General features: G+C 39.2%; 1 protein-coding gene and 1 pseudogene across 3 annotated transcripts in view; one reads left to right on the top strand and one right to left on the bottom strand.

Annotated features, from left to right (window-relative positions):
- LOC103352179 (uncharacterized) overlaps positions 1–16,720 on the top strand; it is a 110,377-nt gene that overhangs the window by 43,822 nt on the left and 49,835 nt on the right. For all 3 annotated transcript variants that reach the window (XM_089311793.1, XM_070055921.2, XM_089311795.1), the window contains exon 22: positions 3,407–3,524. In XM_089311793.1, the coding sequence (XP_089167919.1) occupies positions 3,407–3,524 (118 nt within the window). The remainder of the gene's footprint in view (positions 1–3,406; positions 3,525–16,720) is intronic.
- On the bottom strand, positions 6,874–9,766 carry LOC100341985 (plakophilin-4 pseudogene; annotated as a pseudogene).

The raw sequence follows: 16,720 nt of genomic DNA, 5'->3' as shown, positions 1-16,720 counted from the left end.
AATATTTCTTTCATTCTGTTGGAGCTTCTTCACTTTGCTGAGTGTTACTTTTTAAGTACAGAAGCTTCCCTGTTTGATGCAATCCCAGTTGTCAGTTTTGGCTTTGATTGCCTGTGCTTTTCTGGGGTCTTTTCTAAGAAATCTTTGTCTATGCCAATATACTATGGGGTTTCCTCAATGTTATTTATTAATTTGATGGTATTGAGACATAGATTTAGCTCTTGATCTATTTTGAGTGGAATTTTGTGTAAAGTGTAGAGTAGGGGTCTTATTTCATATTTCTGCATGAGGCGATCCAGTTTCCCCATCACGATTTGTTGAAGAGACTGTCCTTTCTCCAGGGATTGATTTTATCTTCTTTGTCAAAAGTAAGCTCATTGTAGATGCATGGATTGATTTCTGGAGTTTCTATTTTATGCCATTGGTCTATACATCTGTTTTTGTGCCAGCACCAATGTGTTTATATTATATCTGCCCTATAGTATATCTTGAGGTCTGGTATTGTGATGCCTCCAGCTTTTTTTATTGTTTAACATTGCTTTAGCTATTCAGGGTCTCTAGTGTTTCCTTATGTATTTTAGCTTCATTCTTTCTAAATTTGAGAAAAATCTGATGGGTATTTTGATTAGGAATGAATTGAATCTGTAAGTTGCTTTTGGTAGTACAGACATTTTCATGATTTTGATTCTTCCAAACCATGAACATCGAAGATTTTGCTACTTTTTATGTCTTCTTCTATTTCACTTTCTAATGTTTTGTAATTTTCATCATAGAAATCTTTGACATCCTTGGTTAAATTTATTTGAAGGTATGAATTTTTGTAGCTGTTATGGCATTGTCTATGTATAGATCAGCTACTGATTTGATTTTTGTGTGTTAATTTGATATTCTGCCACTTTACCAAACTCTTCTATGAGTTTCGGTAATCTCTTAGTGGAGTCTTTTGCATCCCCTATATATGAAATGTCATCTGCAAATTGGAATAGTTTGACTTCTTCCTTCCCAATTTGTATCTCTTTGGTTTTATTTTCTTGCCTAGTGTCTCTGGCTAAAACTTCCATGATTGTATGGAATAACAGTGCTGAGAGTTGGGCATTCCTGTCTGGTTCCAGATCTTAGGGGGAATGCCTCCAGTTTCTACTCATTCAATAAGGTGCTCACGGTGGGTTTGTCATAGTTTGTCTTGATTGTGTTGATGAGTGTTGCTTCTATACTCAGTTTGCTTAAGATTTTCATCATGAAAGGATGCTATATCTTATTATGTGCTTTTTCTAAATCTGTTGAGATAATAATATGTTTTTTCTTCAATTTGTTAATGTGATGTATCACATTGATTGGTTTGCAAATGTTGAACCATACCTGCACACCAGAGATAAATCCTACTTGGTCTGGGTGAATGATCTTTCTGATGTGTTGTTGGATTCAATGAGCTGGTATTTTGTGGAGGATTTTTCATCTTTGACCATCCGAGATATTCTGGGATTTTACAGGGTAGAAACTTCTACTCTTAGGAAGTGTGAAATTCACAAGAATTGCAAATAATGTACAAGTTCTTAAGTGTGAATGCTTGTAATAATTAAATACATCTTCTTCAGATTGTAATCTTAGTTACATAGAAGCACACCATATAGAAGTTTCATGATTTGTTTTGAACATTGTATTTTGAGTTTATGTTTTGTTGTATTATAAGTCATGCTGCAACAAACATCTTCTATATAAACATTTCTTTATATGCCAAGTGCTTTACTTTGAGTAAATACTTCAATATGGAATTTGATGGCTAAATTTGAGGAAACCTTTTTAAATGCTTGGTTAATATTTCTAAATTTTTGTCAAGAAAGTACATAAGCTTATACTTCCATCAACAGATATATAGTTGAAATTTTTTTAACCTTTCAATATTTTGAAATTTACTTATTTTTACATGCATGGGATAACAGAAAACTGGAAAGTAATCACTGATCAGTTTCTTGAACATTTCTCTTTTTTACATGCAAAAATTCGTTTCATGTTCTATGTTGAAAGCACTTAGCACCCTTGCTTAATTAACAATGTCATCTTTTGAAATTGTTTATAAAATGTTTAATAATCATTCAGTTGAAAGTACTACCAAAAATATCAATTATATGAAGTGACACATATACTCTTTACCCTTGGATGATATTAATCAGTAGCTGTGTGTATCATATAAAAGACATATATAAATTATAGGCTGTCTTACACGCTAAATAATTTTTAAGGATACCTGTAATATTTGATAAAGTTGAAACTGTAGTTCTAATAACTATATAAAGGTGTTTATAAAAAATAACTCATTAAGGGCCAGAACTGTTGCATAGTAAGTTAAGCCTCTGCCTGTAGCACCAGCATTCTATATAGGTACTGGTCCAAGTCCTGGGTGCTCCACTTCTGATCTAGCTGCCTGCTTAAGGCCTAAGAAAGCATTAGAAGGTGCCAAGTGCTTGGGGCTCTGCACCCCGGCATGGGAGATAAGGAAGAAGTTCCTGGCTCCTCACTTCATATCCTCTGAGTTCCTGCTGTTGTGGCCATTTGGAGAGTAAACCAGCAGATGGAAGACCTCTCTGTGTGTCTCTTCTCTCTATATATAACTTTGCCTCTCAAATAAATGCATAAATCTTTTTTAAAAAACTCATTAAAGATTGGTTAATTCTAAATTACCTTTCCTAATGGAGATGTAATTATGAATGGAGGAGGAAGAGGTAATTTTCAACTCATAACTCTACTGGATAATTTCAAAATTCCTTTCTTGATAACAGTTATCAGTTGCAAGTAACAGAATCTTATCAATTATCAGAATGTAATTTCTGATAACAAAGATTTATTTATTTATTTGAAAGAGTGAGAGAGATAGAGCGAGTGAGCGAGTGAGCAAGCTGCTGGTTCACTGTGGGTGGCCTCAATGGCCAGGATTGAGCCAGGCTGAAGCCAGGAACTAGGAGCTTCTTCTAGGTCTCCCAAATAGGTGGCAGCAGAGATTGAAGTACTTGAGTCACCTTGTGCTGCTTTCGCAGGCCATTAGCAAGGAGCTAGATAGGAAGTACATCTGCTGGGAGAGGAACCTGTGGCCACACGGGGTGTTACTATCACAGGCGGTAGCTTGACACACTACACAATACCAATCTCAAGAATGTGCTATTTTTTTTTGTTTTAAGAATGTGCTTTCACAGCTAACTTTCAACTCTGTCCTTTGAAGAAGACATTTAAATGAAATGTTATAATAAAATATTTGAGAACATAAATTTTATTAGAGTGTATAAGCTGCATGGTAGTATAAGATTATACAATGAATCTTTTAATTTCTAATAAAATGAATTTTGAAACAAGCATGTTTTTACCTAAAACAAGAAAAAGAGACCAATACCAATATATTGTGTAAAAAAACTAGGGAACAGTTAAGAAGAAAAGAAAAGCAATATCATAAAGAAGTAGTAGTGAAACAACTTGAAGTGACACATAGAACACTAGAATTGGATGCGAGGACTTCAAAAAACAATTTGACCCAGGTAAGTTAATAATTTGATAAAATTTTTATGTTTCTGACTTGAATCACTGTTACATATAATGTCCTCCTCATTCAAGATATATACATAAATATATATATATACACACACACACCTAAACAGGTGTGTATGCACACAGACACACACACAGATGTGTAATCTTTATTTAAAGCAACCCAAAAATTATTCTGAAGATGAATTATGACATATACTGCTGGAGTTATTGCTTGTGAGTCTTGGTACATGATGGTGCTTAGTACATATTTTCTAAATAAAGCAGTGCATATTGAGTTGAATTTAATAACTCACATCAAGATTGATTTAGACATTTTATGTTAAAATGCAGGCTAAAGAGCTGTGAATTGTAATAAAGTTAGGTAAATTATAAAGAAATTTATTTTAAAAACATCTGCTTTTGTTTAAGGATTTTTTAAATTATTTGGTGAATTTAGCTATAACTTATACAATTAAATTTAAGTAGTTCATGTGAGATACGTGTCTTGATTCTTTAATAGTTTGTGTTCTTTGAACAGATTTTGTTAATAGGCATGTTTGGAGGCTTTCTTATTGTAGAATCTATTAGAAAATGTATTTAAGTAATTCTAATGCAGTTTTGAGATGCTAAATGAATGTAACAGTTTTTCCTGTGGCATTAACTGATATGTAAATGTTGCCAAAGAAATTTGCCTACAATTCAGCAATAAGATGAATGTCAACACAGTTGAAAATCACAGTGGCAATCTCTAGTAGTGTTTAGAATTGGAATTTGCCTACTGACATTAGTCATAGATTATCACTTATGATGTGAAACTGACTCGAGCGTAACGTTGTTTTACAACCAGACATTTCCAGTTGGTTTGGTGAGTTTTGAGAATCTAAATACTAAATTTTATTTTTAGAAAGATGAGTGCTCTCTCATTAAGTGCTAATGCTATTAGAATGAAATTTTCCAAAACATATCACCTAAAGGAGAATAAAACCTAGACCTGCATGGTAGATTATGTTTGCTTTGATGATGGTGGGTTTTTTGCATACATTTTCTGTGGTAAATCGCTGAGACGTAATCAAGTCCTATTGTCTATCCTTTGTTTCTTCTGCCTATTTGAAGGTAAATTTATAATGTTACATGTAAAATAATAATGAACTGAAGAATGTTTTACCGATATTAAAAACTGGTATTTTCAACAAAATATACAAAAAATAAAAATTTTAAAAAGTCATAATGGGAGAATTTTTAGATAAGTCAGATAGATAAACATAATTTCCAGGGTTAGAGTAATGGTTTGCAATACTGGCTAAGCAGCATGCGAGGTTGGTGCATTGAAATGGAGGATAGAAATATGGCTGTGATCGGTTTATGAAGTGGATTTGAAACATAGTTGATTCCAAGATGGTAGATTAGGGAATGGCATATGTGCTAGGCTAGGAGTAAATAGTAAAAATTGGAAGAAGTACACTCTCAGGAGAATTGAAGAGAAAACCACACTAGAAATCCTTCCAGAGGAAGAACAATGTCAGGGACCTGTATGGAGGGTGCAGATGTGCAGCAAAAATGAACACAACACATGACTGTTGCAGTTGAGAGCCAGAGCAGGTGGCAGCTTGGAGACGGAGCTGAGGCCAGATTGCAGCAAACGCTGGTGAGAGAGAGAGAGAGAGAGCAAGAGCGAATGAGCCTGGCATGAGTCTGGACTAGATCCCTGGGTGCTAGTGGTTGATAGCATTTGCCTGCAGATCCAGTGGAAGTAGAGAGGCCATGTTTATCTTGCCCCAACTTCCCCATGACAATGCCTGCTGCCTGGTTGAGAAAGGGCAGTTGCCATTTTGGGTTTTGGCAGGAGGCACAGGTACTCACAGCAACTGGCTGAGACAGGACATCATCATCCCAGCAGTACTGGCAGCAGTGGTGGGGAGAGAGCAACATTTGCCAGTGACTTTTAAGTATGTGTATGATCCAGGGATTCTAGTAGAGAGAAAAGTCCACAGACCCACTGACTTTGAGCCTGGCTGGGAGGCAACCGCGCAGCTGTGTATGAATGTATTGTACCCCCAGCCTCCTAGGATCTCAATAGATACATAGAAAGCATTTGATAAAAAAATACAACATCTTTTCATGATGAAAACCTTAAGCAAATTGGGTATAGAAAAAATTTTCCTCAAGACAGTCAAGGTAATTTATGACAAACCCACAACCAACATCTTATTGAATTGAGCAAAGTTGGAAGCATTGGCACTAAGATCTGGAACCAGACAAGGATGGCTACTCTCACCATTGCTATTCAGTATAGTCCTGGAAGTTTTAGGCAGAGCCATTAGGCAAGAAAACGGAATCAAAGGGATACAGATAGGGAAGAAGGAAATCAAACTATTCCTATTTGCAGATGACATGATTCTAATATAAAGGGGATCCCAAAAACTCCATTGAGAGACTATTGGCACTCATAAAATAGTTTGGTAAGTGGCAGGATATAAATTCAACACAGATTGATAGCCTTTGCATACAGAGACAATGTAATGGCTGAGAAAGAACTTTTAAGATCAGGCTGGTTCACAGTAGCTCCAAAAATAATTCAGTTCTTTGGAATAAATGTTATCATAGATGTCAAAGATCTCTACAGTGAAAATTACAAAACACTAAAGAAATAAATGGAAGACATTAACATGTGTAAATCTTCAATATTCATGTATTGGAAGAATCAACATCATCAAGATGTCCATAATACCAAAAGAAATTTACAGACTCAGTGTGACCCAATCAAAATACCCATGACATTATTTTCAGATCTAGAAAACAATGATTGTAAAATTCATATGGAAACACAAGAAACCCCTAAATAGCTACAGGAATCTTATAAACAAAAAGTGAGAGGCATCACAATACTTTATTTCAAGACATACTACAGTGCAGTTATAATGAAATAGCATGGTACTGACACATGAGCAGACTTATAGACCAATGGAACAGAATAAAAACTCCAGAAACCAATCCATGCATTACACCAATTTACCTTTGACAAAGGAGCCAGAATCAATCCCTGGAACAAGAACACTTTCTTCAACAAATGGGGCAAGGGAAACTGGATCTCCAGAAGTATTAAACTAGACCCATACCTTACACCTTAAGCAAAACTCCATTGAGAATGCACCAAAGACCTAAATCTATGACCCAGTATCATCAAATTAATAGAGAACACTGGTAAATTCTGCAAGACATTGGCATAGGCAGAGACCCTTGCAAAAGACCCCAAGAAGCACAGTTAAAGCAAAAATTGACAAACAGCATTACATCAAGCTGAGAAGCTTCTGCACTACAGAGGAAACACTCAGCAAAGTGATGTGTTATGAAGTGATCTCACCCTAATGTCGACACAGGTATAATAAAATGGTTTTGATTCCACCCATCCTTCTTCTAAATGCTCCAGAGATCCTGATATTGCCCCCAATGTATTCAAGACCCTGGCTGCTGCCTTCACCACTTTCAGAGAAGACCTGTCTCCTCTGCCTTTGGTAATGTTCACCAGCTTCTCGATGCCTCGTAAGTTGGCCAGGGTCTTGGTGTTCTCCATGTTCTTGCTTGTGACCTCGTGCAGGGTGAAGCAGATGGCTGCTGTGGTTTCGTCAGACAGGATGCTCAGGCTGTTGTCACCCGGGAGGCAGTTGACCAGGACTCACATGGCATACTTCCCTGTGAGCTCCTTGTTTCAAATGTCAAGCACCATGTTCCTGAAGGCAGTTGCTACAGAAGAAACAACCCTATCGTTATCCATCTGCAGTTCTACAAGGACAGGGAGCCATTTCTCTTTTCAGATAGCTGCCCAGATGTAAGCTGCAAACTTCTAGTTGCTGGCAGACAGGTTCTAGAGAGATCCCGAAGAGCCTTGCAAGGTGACTGGGTTGGAACTTTCTGCTAGAAGAGTCAGATATGGTTTTACTACCAACAGAGACTACACCATCTCGACCCCTTTGGGGTACTTAGACAGCCCAGGGATATGACCGACTCCATCCCACTGGTCCTCTTGTGGAGGCCTCTTCTTTTCCTCATTGCTCCAACAGCTTGGTTCTGAGTCTACTGGGAGTCTTTTCTGAGCAGGTCATCCAGTTCATTCAGTTCCAGCAGCTGGGCCTGCGGAGCTCCAGCTCCGGGTGCTAGGACTGGTTCCACAGTGTTCACATGCTGTTCTCCACTGTCTTGCTGTCATAAGTGGATGTGTTCACACATGTGGGATCACGTACATGCGATCACATACAACAGCGAGTTCACTAGCCCCTCGCAAGACTGCATTTGCTTTTCCTGCCTCCTCTGCGGAGCTCTGGTTCCTCAGGCAACCTGTCATGTTAGGCAGAGCAAATGAAGTCTGAAATTTAATTTTATGATCATCATGGAAGGAAGAACTATTCCATCTAGAATGTGGAATGATCATAGTATTTGTTAAGGTTAGAGGGCATCTCAGATGATTGTTATCTTCACAGCATCACACGAGGATATATTCCCAAGAACTGTAACAAACTCCCTTATATCCACATCAATAGATTTTCTCAACAGTTGCAGCAAGGCAGGTATCCTACCAACATTCTTCATTCCTATGTTATTTTCATCTGTAGACTTGCCAAAAACAAGGTTTCAGAGGGCACTGCAGCATTCTTCTGAACTTCTAAAACTCTGTGGTTCCAAAGGTCAACCGAGGCTTGATTCCCCATAACCTCCACACCTCCATCTTTGCTTTGTTGTCTCGGAAGTACAGGTACTGCGGGTAGGCTGCTGTGTTGGCCTGGACAAACAGGAACTGGGGCCAAACCAGGCAAACTCCCTAGGGTCTTTCTGAATGCTGTCTGTTGATGGGGATCTGGTGGTGCCATTGTCACCTGTTGTGTGCTGGAGCCTGTTATAATTACACTCTTGTACTTGGTACTGGATTGGCCTGTAGGGCTCCATATAGGTAGCTGTTGTGTTCAGAACATAATTATTTCTTTAGTATGTAAGGTTCTTCATTGGCTGGATGTTGTTTGTATATTTCCAACACCTGCTGAGCCTGTGTGGAGCAATGCTGTCTGGGACTCCTGCAGCTCCACAATTCCATGATTTGGGCTGTGCTACACTGGGCTGTAATAGGTCCTCCCCTCGTATGTAGGGGTGATGTGCAAGTTGGGAGACACGGCTGAACGAAGGTCTGGATCAAGTTGACTGTGTTTAATGTAGGAACTCCACAATCCTGGCTGAGGTGGAACCATCCTCTTGTACTTGTCATCCTGCTGCTGTCTGAGTTGTTCCAGGTCCTGGACAATCCTTGCAGTGAAGTTCCCAGATGCTGTGGTATGGCAGTCATCACTGTGTGTTTGGGAGGCGATGACTCCACCTGGCCTTGGAATGGAGAAGTTACCCAAGTCTGCATCCATGAGGGTCAGTGTGGCCCCCAATCTGGAGGTGGTTTCCTATTGAGGGGTCGATCCTTTGGGATTGGAGGTCTGCCAGGAGGTTACTGACCCAATACAGTGCACAGCTGTTGGGGAGGCAGTTCGCTGTGAGTATGGAGCAGCTGCCTGCTGAGCAGGCAGTGTGGTAGACAAGTATGCACTGGGGTTCAGAGGTCGGGAGACACTCACTGCTGGACAGCCAAATCCACTGCCCAGAGAAGTTCTCAGTGAGTCCCTTGAAGGAGGCATGGCTGTGCTGACTGCACTCCAGGTGGAACTGAACTGACTCTTCTCATGGTCCAATTGGCCACTGATTTGTGAACCAGTGTTTGTCCATCAGCTCTTGTCTTATTACCAGCCTTGCTCATGTTTTGGCTGTTGTGGAAACTCGCTGCTTTCTGGTATTCACTGTCAGAGTAAAAATTTATTTGTGTTGAACTTCTTGAGTTACCCAATGATCCCCCCTTTCATGGAAACATGGTGTTCTGTCCTGATGAGATAGGTGTTGGGGTGGACAGCATCAGAAACTTGCTTCAACAGTATTTGGCACCTCTGATGTGCAAGGAAATGACTGCTCAGTTGAGCTGGTACTGGTGATGTTCCAAGCCCGTGATTCTGCTCCAAGCCTACATCTTTCTAGATTACTGGCAATAATCTGCCTTTCCACTTCCAGTTCTTGGGTGTGCCATTGAAACGGAAGCTCCTGCTGCTTCACGGGAGCTAGAATAGTAATGGCTGTGGTCTTGGGTTCCATGCCTGGATAATGAAGCAGCTTCTTGGAGGGTCTGTGGTTGCCTTTCCTCCTCCAATGAGGCCTGCCCAGGAGCTGGCATTTCTCTTTCCAGGTCAGGTGGTGGCCCTTGTTGCTCCAGGGATCAGGGACATCTGCGCTGAGGGGTCACCATTAGGACACCCAAAAATTTTTTAAAAGTGCTGCAGCCCAACAGCTTCCCGCCACTCCCTTCCTCCTACCTGCCCGCCACTCCTAACCCCCTACCCTGGAGCATCTCTCTCACCACTCCCGATGGGAGTGTTGGCCAACTTGCTCCTCTACCCATGCCCATGGTGCCACCTTCGCAGCCGGCGTCAACCTGGACTCAGCCCCTGGGCCAGCAGGTATCTCTCTGGTATTCATGTCTCTGAACATATACCCAGGAATGGTATTGACAGATAATATGGCAAGTGTTTTTCTAGTTTTTAAAGACATCTCCATACTGTTTTCCATAGTGGTGCTACTAATTTACATTCCCAAGAACATCCTCATCAGAATTTATCACCTTCTGCATTTTTGATATTAGCCATTCTAACAGGTGTGATGTTCATTGTAGCTTTGATTTTCAATTCTCTGATGGCTGGTGATATTAATTATTGACTCTTTGTGTTTCTTCCTTGAAGAACTGCATTCAGTTACTTCACTCATCTTTTAACTGGGTTGTTTTGTTGCTGTTCTTGTTATTGAATTTTTTATATTATGGATATTAATCTTTTGTTGGGTAAGTAGCTTCCAAATATTTTCTTCCATTCTGTAGGATGTTTTTCATTCTGTTGATTGATTGCCTCCTTGGTTGTGTAGATGTTTCTGTATTTGATATAATCCAATTTGTCTACTTTCCTTGTTGCTCTTAGAGTCATCTCCAAAAAATATTTGTCTATACTAATTACAGATTTTTAAGACCATGATGAAGTCAAGGGAATTATTCATGCTTAAAGGGAGTATTTTGAAATTGACGTTCTATTAAGTGGATTACCTTGAAAGTTCATTTTAGAATTTGATGATGAGTGATAAGATATCTCATAATACTTTTCCTCTGTAGATTTTTCTGTATTCTAGTTGGTACTATTTGAATTCATACCAGTTCTATTTAAATGTAAAACTATTTCACTCTCAATTTATGTATTCTTATGACTTAATTCTTTAACAGCAGCTCCTTTATATTAAGTTCAGATTTGATACAAATATGGTGAATTTTACTGATTATATTTGAATTAATTTTCTCTCAGGTATTTATGATTTTCTTAATTTAAGCATTTTAGCAAAGAATTTGGTTATTATTTTCATTTCAGGGTCCACTACAAATATAATTGTAACTGTCTGGTTACAATAGATTCCCATTTTCAGTTTCATGAGAGCTAGCCAATTTCATGAAAAGCAGTTGTGGGGAGAATAGGCAAGAGGGTTATAGGAGCTGAGATCAGGAAAGAAGGTGGAGGTGAGGCTAGCTAGGCCTTGAATGTCATTGAAATTTTAGTGCTGTTCTGAGATAGGAATCTCTTGGAAGGATTTAAGTAGAGGATTGAAAGTGAGAGGATCTCTGATTTTTATTTTGGTCTATAATGCAAATGAGGGAAATTGTTCAACACTGTAGGAATTACTAGCTTAAGTTCTGAAGTATGTTGTCTATGGAATATGTATCACTTTTATGCCATCATGAGTCTGAAAAATTGAAGTGAAACAATCACAAGTCTGTGAGTGACCATTTGTATGTAACTTAGAAGTAAATATTAAGACAATTTGATCATAAAATGATTTATAAAATAGTAATAAAAATGTGTTCTCAAGAAGTGGTGAGCCACCTTCATCAATGGACTGATAACAAAAAGCACATCCTGTATCAGAGCAGTGACAGGAGGCTGTAAGAAGTTACTGCTTTAAGTCAGCAGATGAAATAAAGAATATAAAGAAGATATTAAGGGAAACCCAAAGACAAGTATATATGAAAATTAACCTATACCAGTTAAACAATGTGCACTAGAATAAAAATCACAGTGAATGTAATTTTTAAAAAAATATTTGATTATTTTTCCGGCAAGATGGCGGAATAGGAAGGGAGCACACTGATAGTCTGGGGAGAGATAGTTTAATAAAAGTGGAGATACTGCAGGTTCAAGGAAGAGTAGGGGAGGAAACAGCAGAAGAAACTCTTCCGGAACGCGTGACTCACAGCGGACCTGCGTGGAGAGCGTGGGAGCCCACAGTTCGGGACATCAGCGGCAGACTCAACACACCAGCGCTGGAACGCGAGGTGAGCCGAACCTCAATAGCCCGAGACACCGGCAGGCAAGCGGAGAGAGGAGACTAGAGGGAACGACCCCCGGGGGGGGAAGTTCACAAGGCTAACTGGAAGAGAGAGAGAGAAAAAAGGGTGACTAGTACGGACACGGGTTTCTCTCTCTCCGCTCACCTCTCAAGGGCGAGCAAGACAAAGAGCAGGCGCCATCTTGGACATTCGTCATAAGCAGAGCGACCTCAGGTCTGCACCGGCCCTGAGCCTAGCAGAAAAACCTGACTCTGGGCGGGGTGAATTAACAGGAGATTAGGAGCTAGTAAATTTGTGGTGCTACTGAACTGAGACTGTGAAAAAAGAGATGGTGGGGGAGAGAACTCACGGAATTCACGTGAGCACTCTCCAGAGACGCTACAATTCCGTAACTTTGGCAACCCAGTGGGAGGCTGAAGGAGAATTTGAGCCCACTCTGAGGGCCGAACAGATTCCCTGTGGGGATCTTGGGAAAGAGCTTCCGATCTCTGGCTCCTGTGGGTATATCATTTGCCTGCTAACTACCTCCAACTTCGTTCAGCTGTGCGGAATTACTTCCCTTTTGAATCAAAAAAAAAAAGAGAGAGAGAGAGAGATTTACCACGCCTAACCTGGGAGTGTCACCTTTGGCACACCAAACAGAGCTCTCAGGCCACACCCATCTCAAGCCCTAAGGCTCCATCAAAAACAGATAGTCCACTTAATCTAGAGTCATGGTATAACAAGAAAAAGCACCACAGTGAAGAAACCAAATATCTCCAATATGCCAAATAACAAACGCAAAAACCGAGGTAATAAAAACAAGGAAGTCACCATGACGCCCTCAAATGAAAAAGACACCCCAATTCAAGATTATGAAGATGATGACATAGAAGAAATGCAAGAAGCAGATCTCAAAAAATTGATAAGAACATTAAGAAGTTCTCAAAAACAAATTCTGGAACTACACAAATCCTTAATGGACAAGATAGAAAATCTCTCTCGTGAAAATGAAATATTAAGGAGGAATCAAAATGAAACGAAACAACTAGTACAACAGGAAACTGTGATAGTGACTGAAGTGAAGAATTCAATAGATCAAATGAAAAACACAATAGAGAGCCTTACAAACAGAATGGGTGAAGCAGAAGAGAGAATATCGGACTTAGAAGACAGAGAACAGGAAAGGATACAGTCAGACCAAAGAAAAGAAGAGGAAATTAGAAATCTGAAACATATTGTCGGGAATCTTCAGGATACTATTAAAAAACCCAACATTCGGGTTCTAGGAGTTCCTGAAGGCATGGAGAGGGAGAAAGGATTAGAAGGCCTTTTTAGTGAGATATTAGCAGAAAATTTCCCAGGTTTGGAGAAGGACAGAGAAATCCTAGTACAGGAAGCCCACAGAACCCCTAATAAACACGACCAAAAGAGATCCTCACCACGACACGTTGTAATTAAACTCTCCACAGTGAAACATAAAGAAAAGATCCTAAAATGTGCAAGAGAGAAACGTCAGATTACTCTCAGAGGTCTCCAATCAGACTCACAGCTGACTTCTCATCAGAAACTCTAAAAGCTAGGAGGGAATGGCGAGATATAGCCCAGGTACTAAGAGAGAACAACTGCCAGCCCAGAATATTATATCCTGCAAAGCTATCATTTGTGAATGAAGGTGAAATAAAGACTTTTCATAGCAAACAGAAATTGAAAGAATTTGTTGCCACTCGTCCAGCCCTGCAAAAGATGCTTAAAGATGTGTTACACACAGAAACACAGAAACACGGTCATCAATATGAAAGAAGGTAAAGGAAGGAAACCAAGGAAGGAAACCTCACAGCAAAAGATCACAGGGAATTCAAAGCATATATTAGAACTTATCTTTGGCAAATGGCAGGGCAAAGTTACCACTTATCATTAGTCACTTTGAACATGAATGGCCTGAACTGTCCAGTTAAAAGACACCGATTGGCTGATTGGGTTAAGGAACAAAACCCATCTATTTGCTGCTTACAAGAAACACATCTTTCCAACAAAGATCCATACAGACTGAAAGTGAAAGGCTGGAAAAAGATATACCATGCCAACAGAAATGAAAAAAGAGCGGGCGTAGCCATCTTAATATCGGACAACATAAACTTTACCACAAAAACTGTTAAGAGAGACAAAGAGGGACACTATATCATGATTAAGGGATCAATTCAACAGGAAGATATAACAATTATCAATGTATATGCACCTAACTACAGGGCACCAGTTTATCTAAAAGATTTATTAATGGACTTAAAGGGAGACTTAGACCCCAATACAGTAGTACTGGGGGACTTCAATACTCCACTCTCAGAAATAGATCATCCGGTCAGAAGATCAACAAGGATACAGTAGATTTAAACGACACTATAGCCCAAATGGATCTAACAGATATATACAGAACTTTCAATCCTACAGCTAAAGATTTTACATTCTTCTCAGCAGTACATGGAAGCTTCTCTAGGATTGACCACATACTAGGCCATAAAGCAAGTCTCAGCAAATTCAAAAGAATTAGAATCATACCATGCAGCTTCTCAGACCATGAAGGAATGAAGTTGGAAATTAGCAACTCAGGAGTCCCTAGAGCATACGCAAACACATGGAGATTGAACAACATTCACCTGAATCAACAATGGGTCATAGAAGAAATCAAAAGAGAAATCAAAAATTTTCTGGAAGTAAATGAGGATAACAGCACAACATACCAAAACTTATGGGACACAGCAAAAGCAGTGTTAAGAGGAAAGTTTATATCAATAGGTGCCTACATCAAGAAATTGGAAAGACACCAAATAGATGAGCTTTCAATTCACCTCAAGGATCTAGAAAACCTACAGCAAATCAGACCCAAATCTAGTAGGAGAAGAGAAATAATTAAAATCAGAGAAGAAATCAACAGGATTGAATCAAGAAAAACATTACAAAAAATCAGCCAAACGAAGAGCTGGTTTTTTGAAAAAATAAACAAAATTGACACCCCATTGGCCCAACTAACTAAAAAAAGAAGAGAAAAGACCCAAATCAATAAAATCAGAGATGAAAAAGGAAATGTAACAACAGACACCACAGAAATAAAAAGAATCATCAGAAATTACTACAAGGACTTGTATGCCAGCAAACAGGGAAACCTATCAGAAATGGATAGATTCCTGGACACATGCAACCTGCCTAAATTGAACCAGGAAGACATCGAAAACCTAAACAGACCCATAACTGAGACAGAAATTGAAACAGTAATAAAGGCCCTCCCAACAAAGAAAAGCCCAGGACCAGATGGATTCACTGCTGAATTATACCAGACGTTTAAAGAAGAACTAACTCCAATTCTTCTCAAACTATTCAGAACAATCGAAGAAGAGGGTGTCCTCCCAAATTCTTTCTATGAAGCCAGCATCACCTTAATTCCTAAGCCAGAAAAAGATGCAGCACTGAAAGAGAATTACAGACCAATATCCCTGATGAACATAGATGCAAAAATCCTCAATAAAATTCTCGCCAATAGAATGCAACAACACATCAGAAAGATCATCCACCCAGACCAAGTGGGATTCATCCCTGGTATGCAGGGATGGTTTAATGTGCGCAAGACTATCAATGTGATACACCACATTAATAGACTGCAGAAGAAAAACCATATGATTATCTCAATAGATGCCGAGAAAGCATTTGATAAAATACAACACCCGTTCATGATGAAAACTCTAAGCAAACTGGGTTTGCAAGGAACATTCCTCAATACAATCAAAGCAATCTATGAAAAACCCACAGCCAACATCCTATTGAATGGGGAAAAGTTGGAAGCATTTCCACTGAGATCTGGAACCAGACAGGGATGCCCACTCTCACCACTGCTATTCAATATAGTTCTGGAGGTTCTAGCCAGAGCTATTAGGCAAGAAAAAGAAATTAAAGGGATACAAATTGGGAAGGAAGAGCTCAAACTATCCCTCTTTGCAGATGACATGATTCTTTATTTAGAGGACCCAAAGAACTCTACTAAGAGACTATTGGAACTCATAGAAGAGTTTGGCAAAGTAGCAGGGTATAAAATCAATGCACAAAAATCAACAGCCTTTGTATACACAGACAATGCCATGGCTGAGGAAGAACTTCTGAGATCAATCCCATTCACAATAGCTACAAAAACAATCAAATACCTTGGAATAAACTTAACCAAAGACGTTAAAGATCTCTACGATGAAAATTACAAAACCTTAAAGAAAGAAATAGAAGAGGATACCAAGAAATGGAAAAATCTTCCATGCTCATGGATTGGAAGAATCAATATCATCAAAATGTCCATTCTCCCAAAAGCAATTTACAGATTCAATGCAATACCAATCAAGATACCGAAGACCTTCTTCTCAGATCTGGAAAAAATGGTGCTGAAATTTATATGGAGGCACAAGAGACCTCGAATAGCTAAAGCAATCTTGTACAACAAAAACAAAGCCGGAGGCATCACAATACCAGATTTCAGGACATACTACAGGGCAGTTGTAATTAAAACAGCATGGTACTGGTACAGAAACAGATGGATAGACCAATGGAACAGAATTGAAACACCAGAAATCAACCCAAACATCTACAGCCAACTTATATTTGATCAAGGATCTAAAACTAATTCCTGGAGCAAGGACAGTCTATTCAATAAATGGTGCTGGGAAAATTGGATTTCCACGTGCAGAATCATGAAGCAAGACCCCTACCTTACACCTTACACAAAAATCCACTCCA

This window comes from Oryctolagus cuniculus, chromosome 13 (assembly GCF_051225735.1).
Source record: "Oryctolagus cuniculus isolate XC-2025 breed Fujian yellow rabbit chromosome 13, ASM5122573v1, whole genome shotgun sequence".
NCBI lineage: Eukaryota > Metazoa > Chordata > Mammalia > Lagomorpha > Leporidae > Oryctolagus > Oryctolagus cuniculus.
Note: the sequence above shows the minus strand (reverse complement) of the source record. Positions and strands in the feature narration are given on the sequence as shown.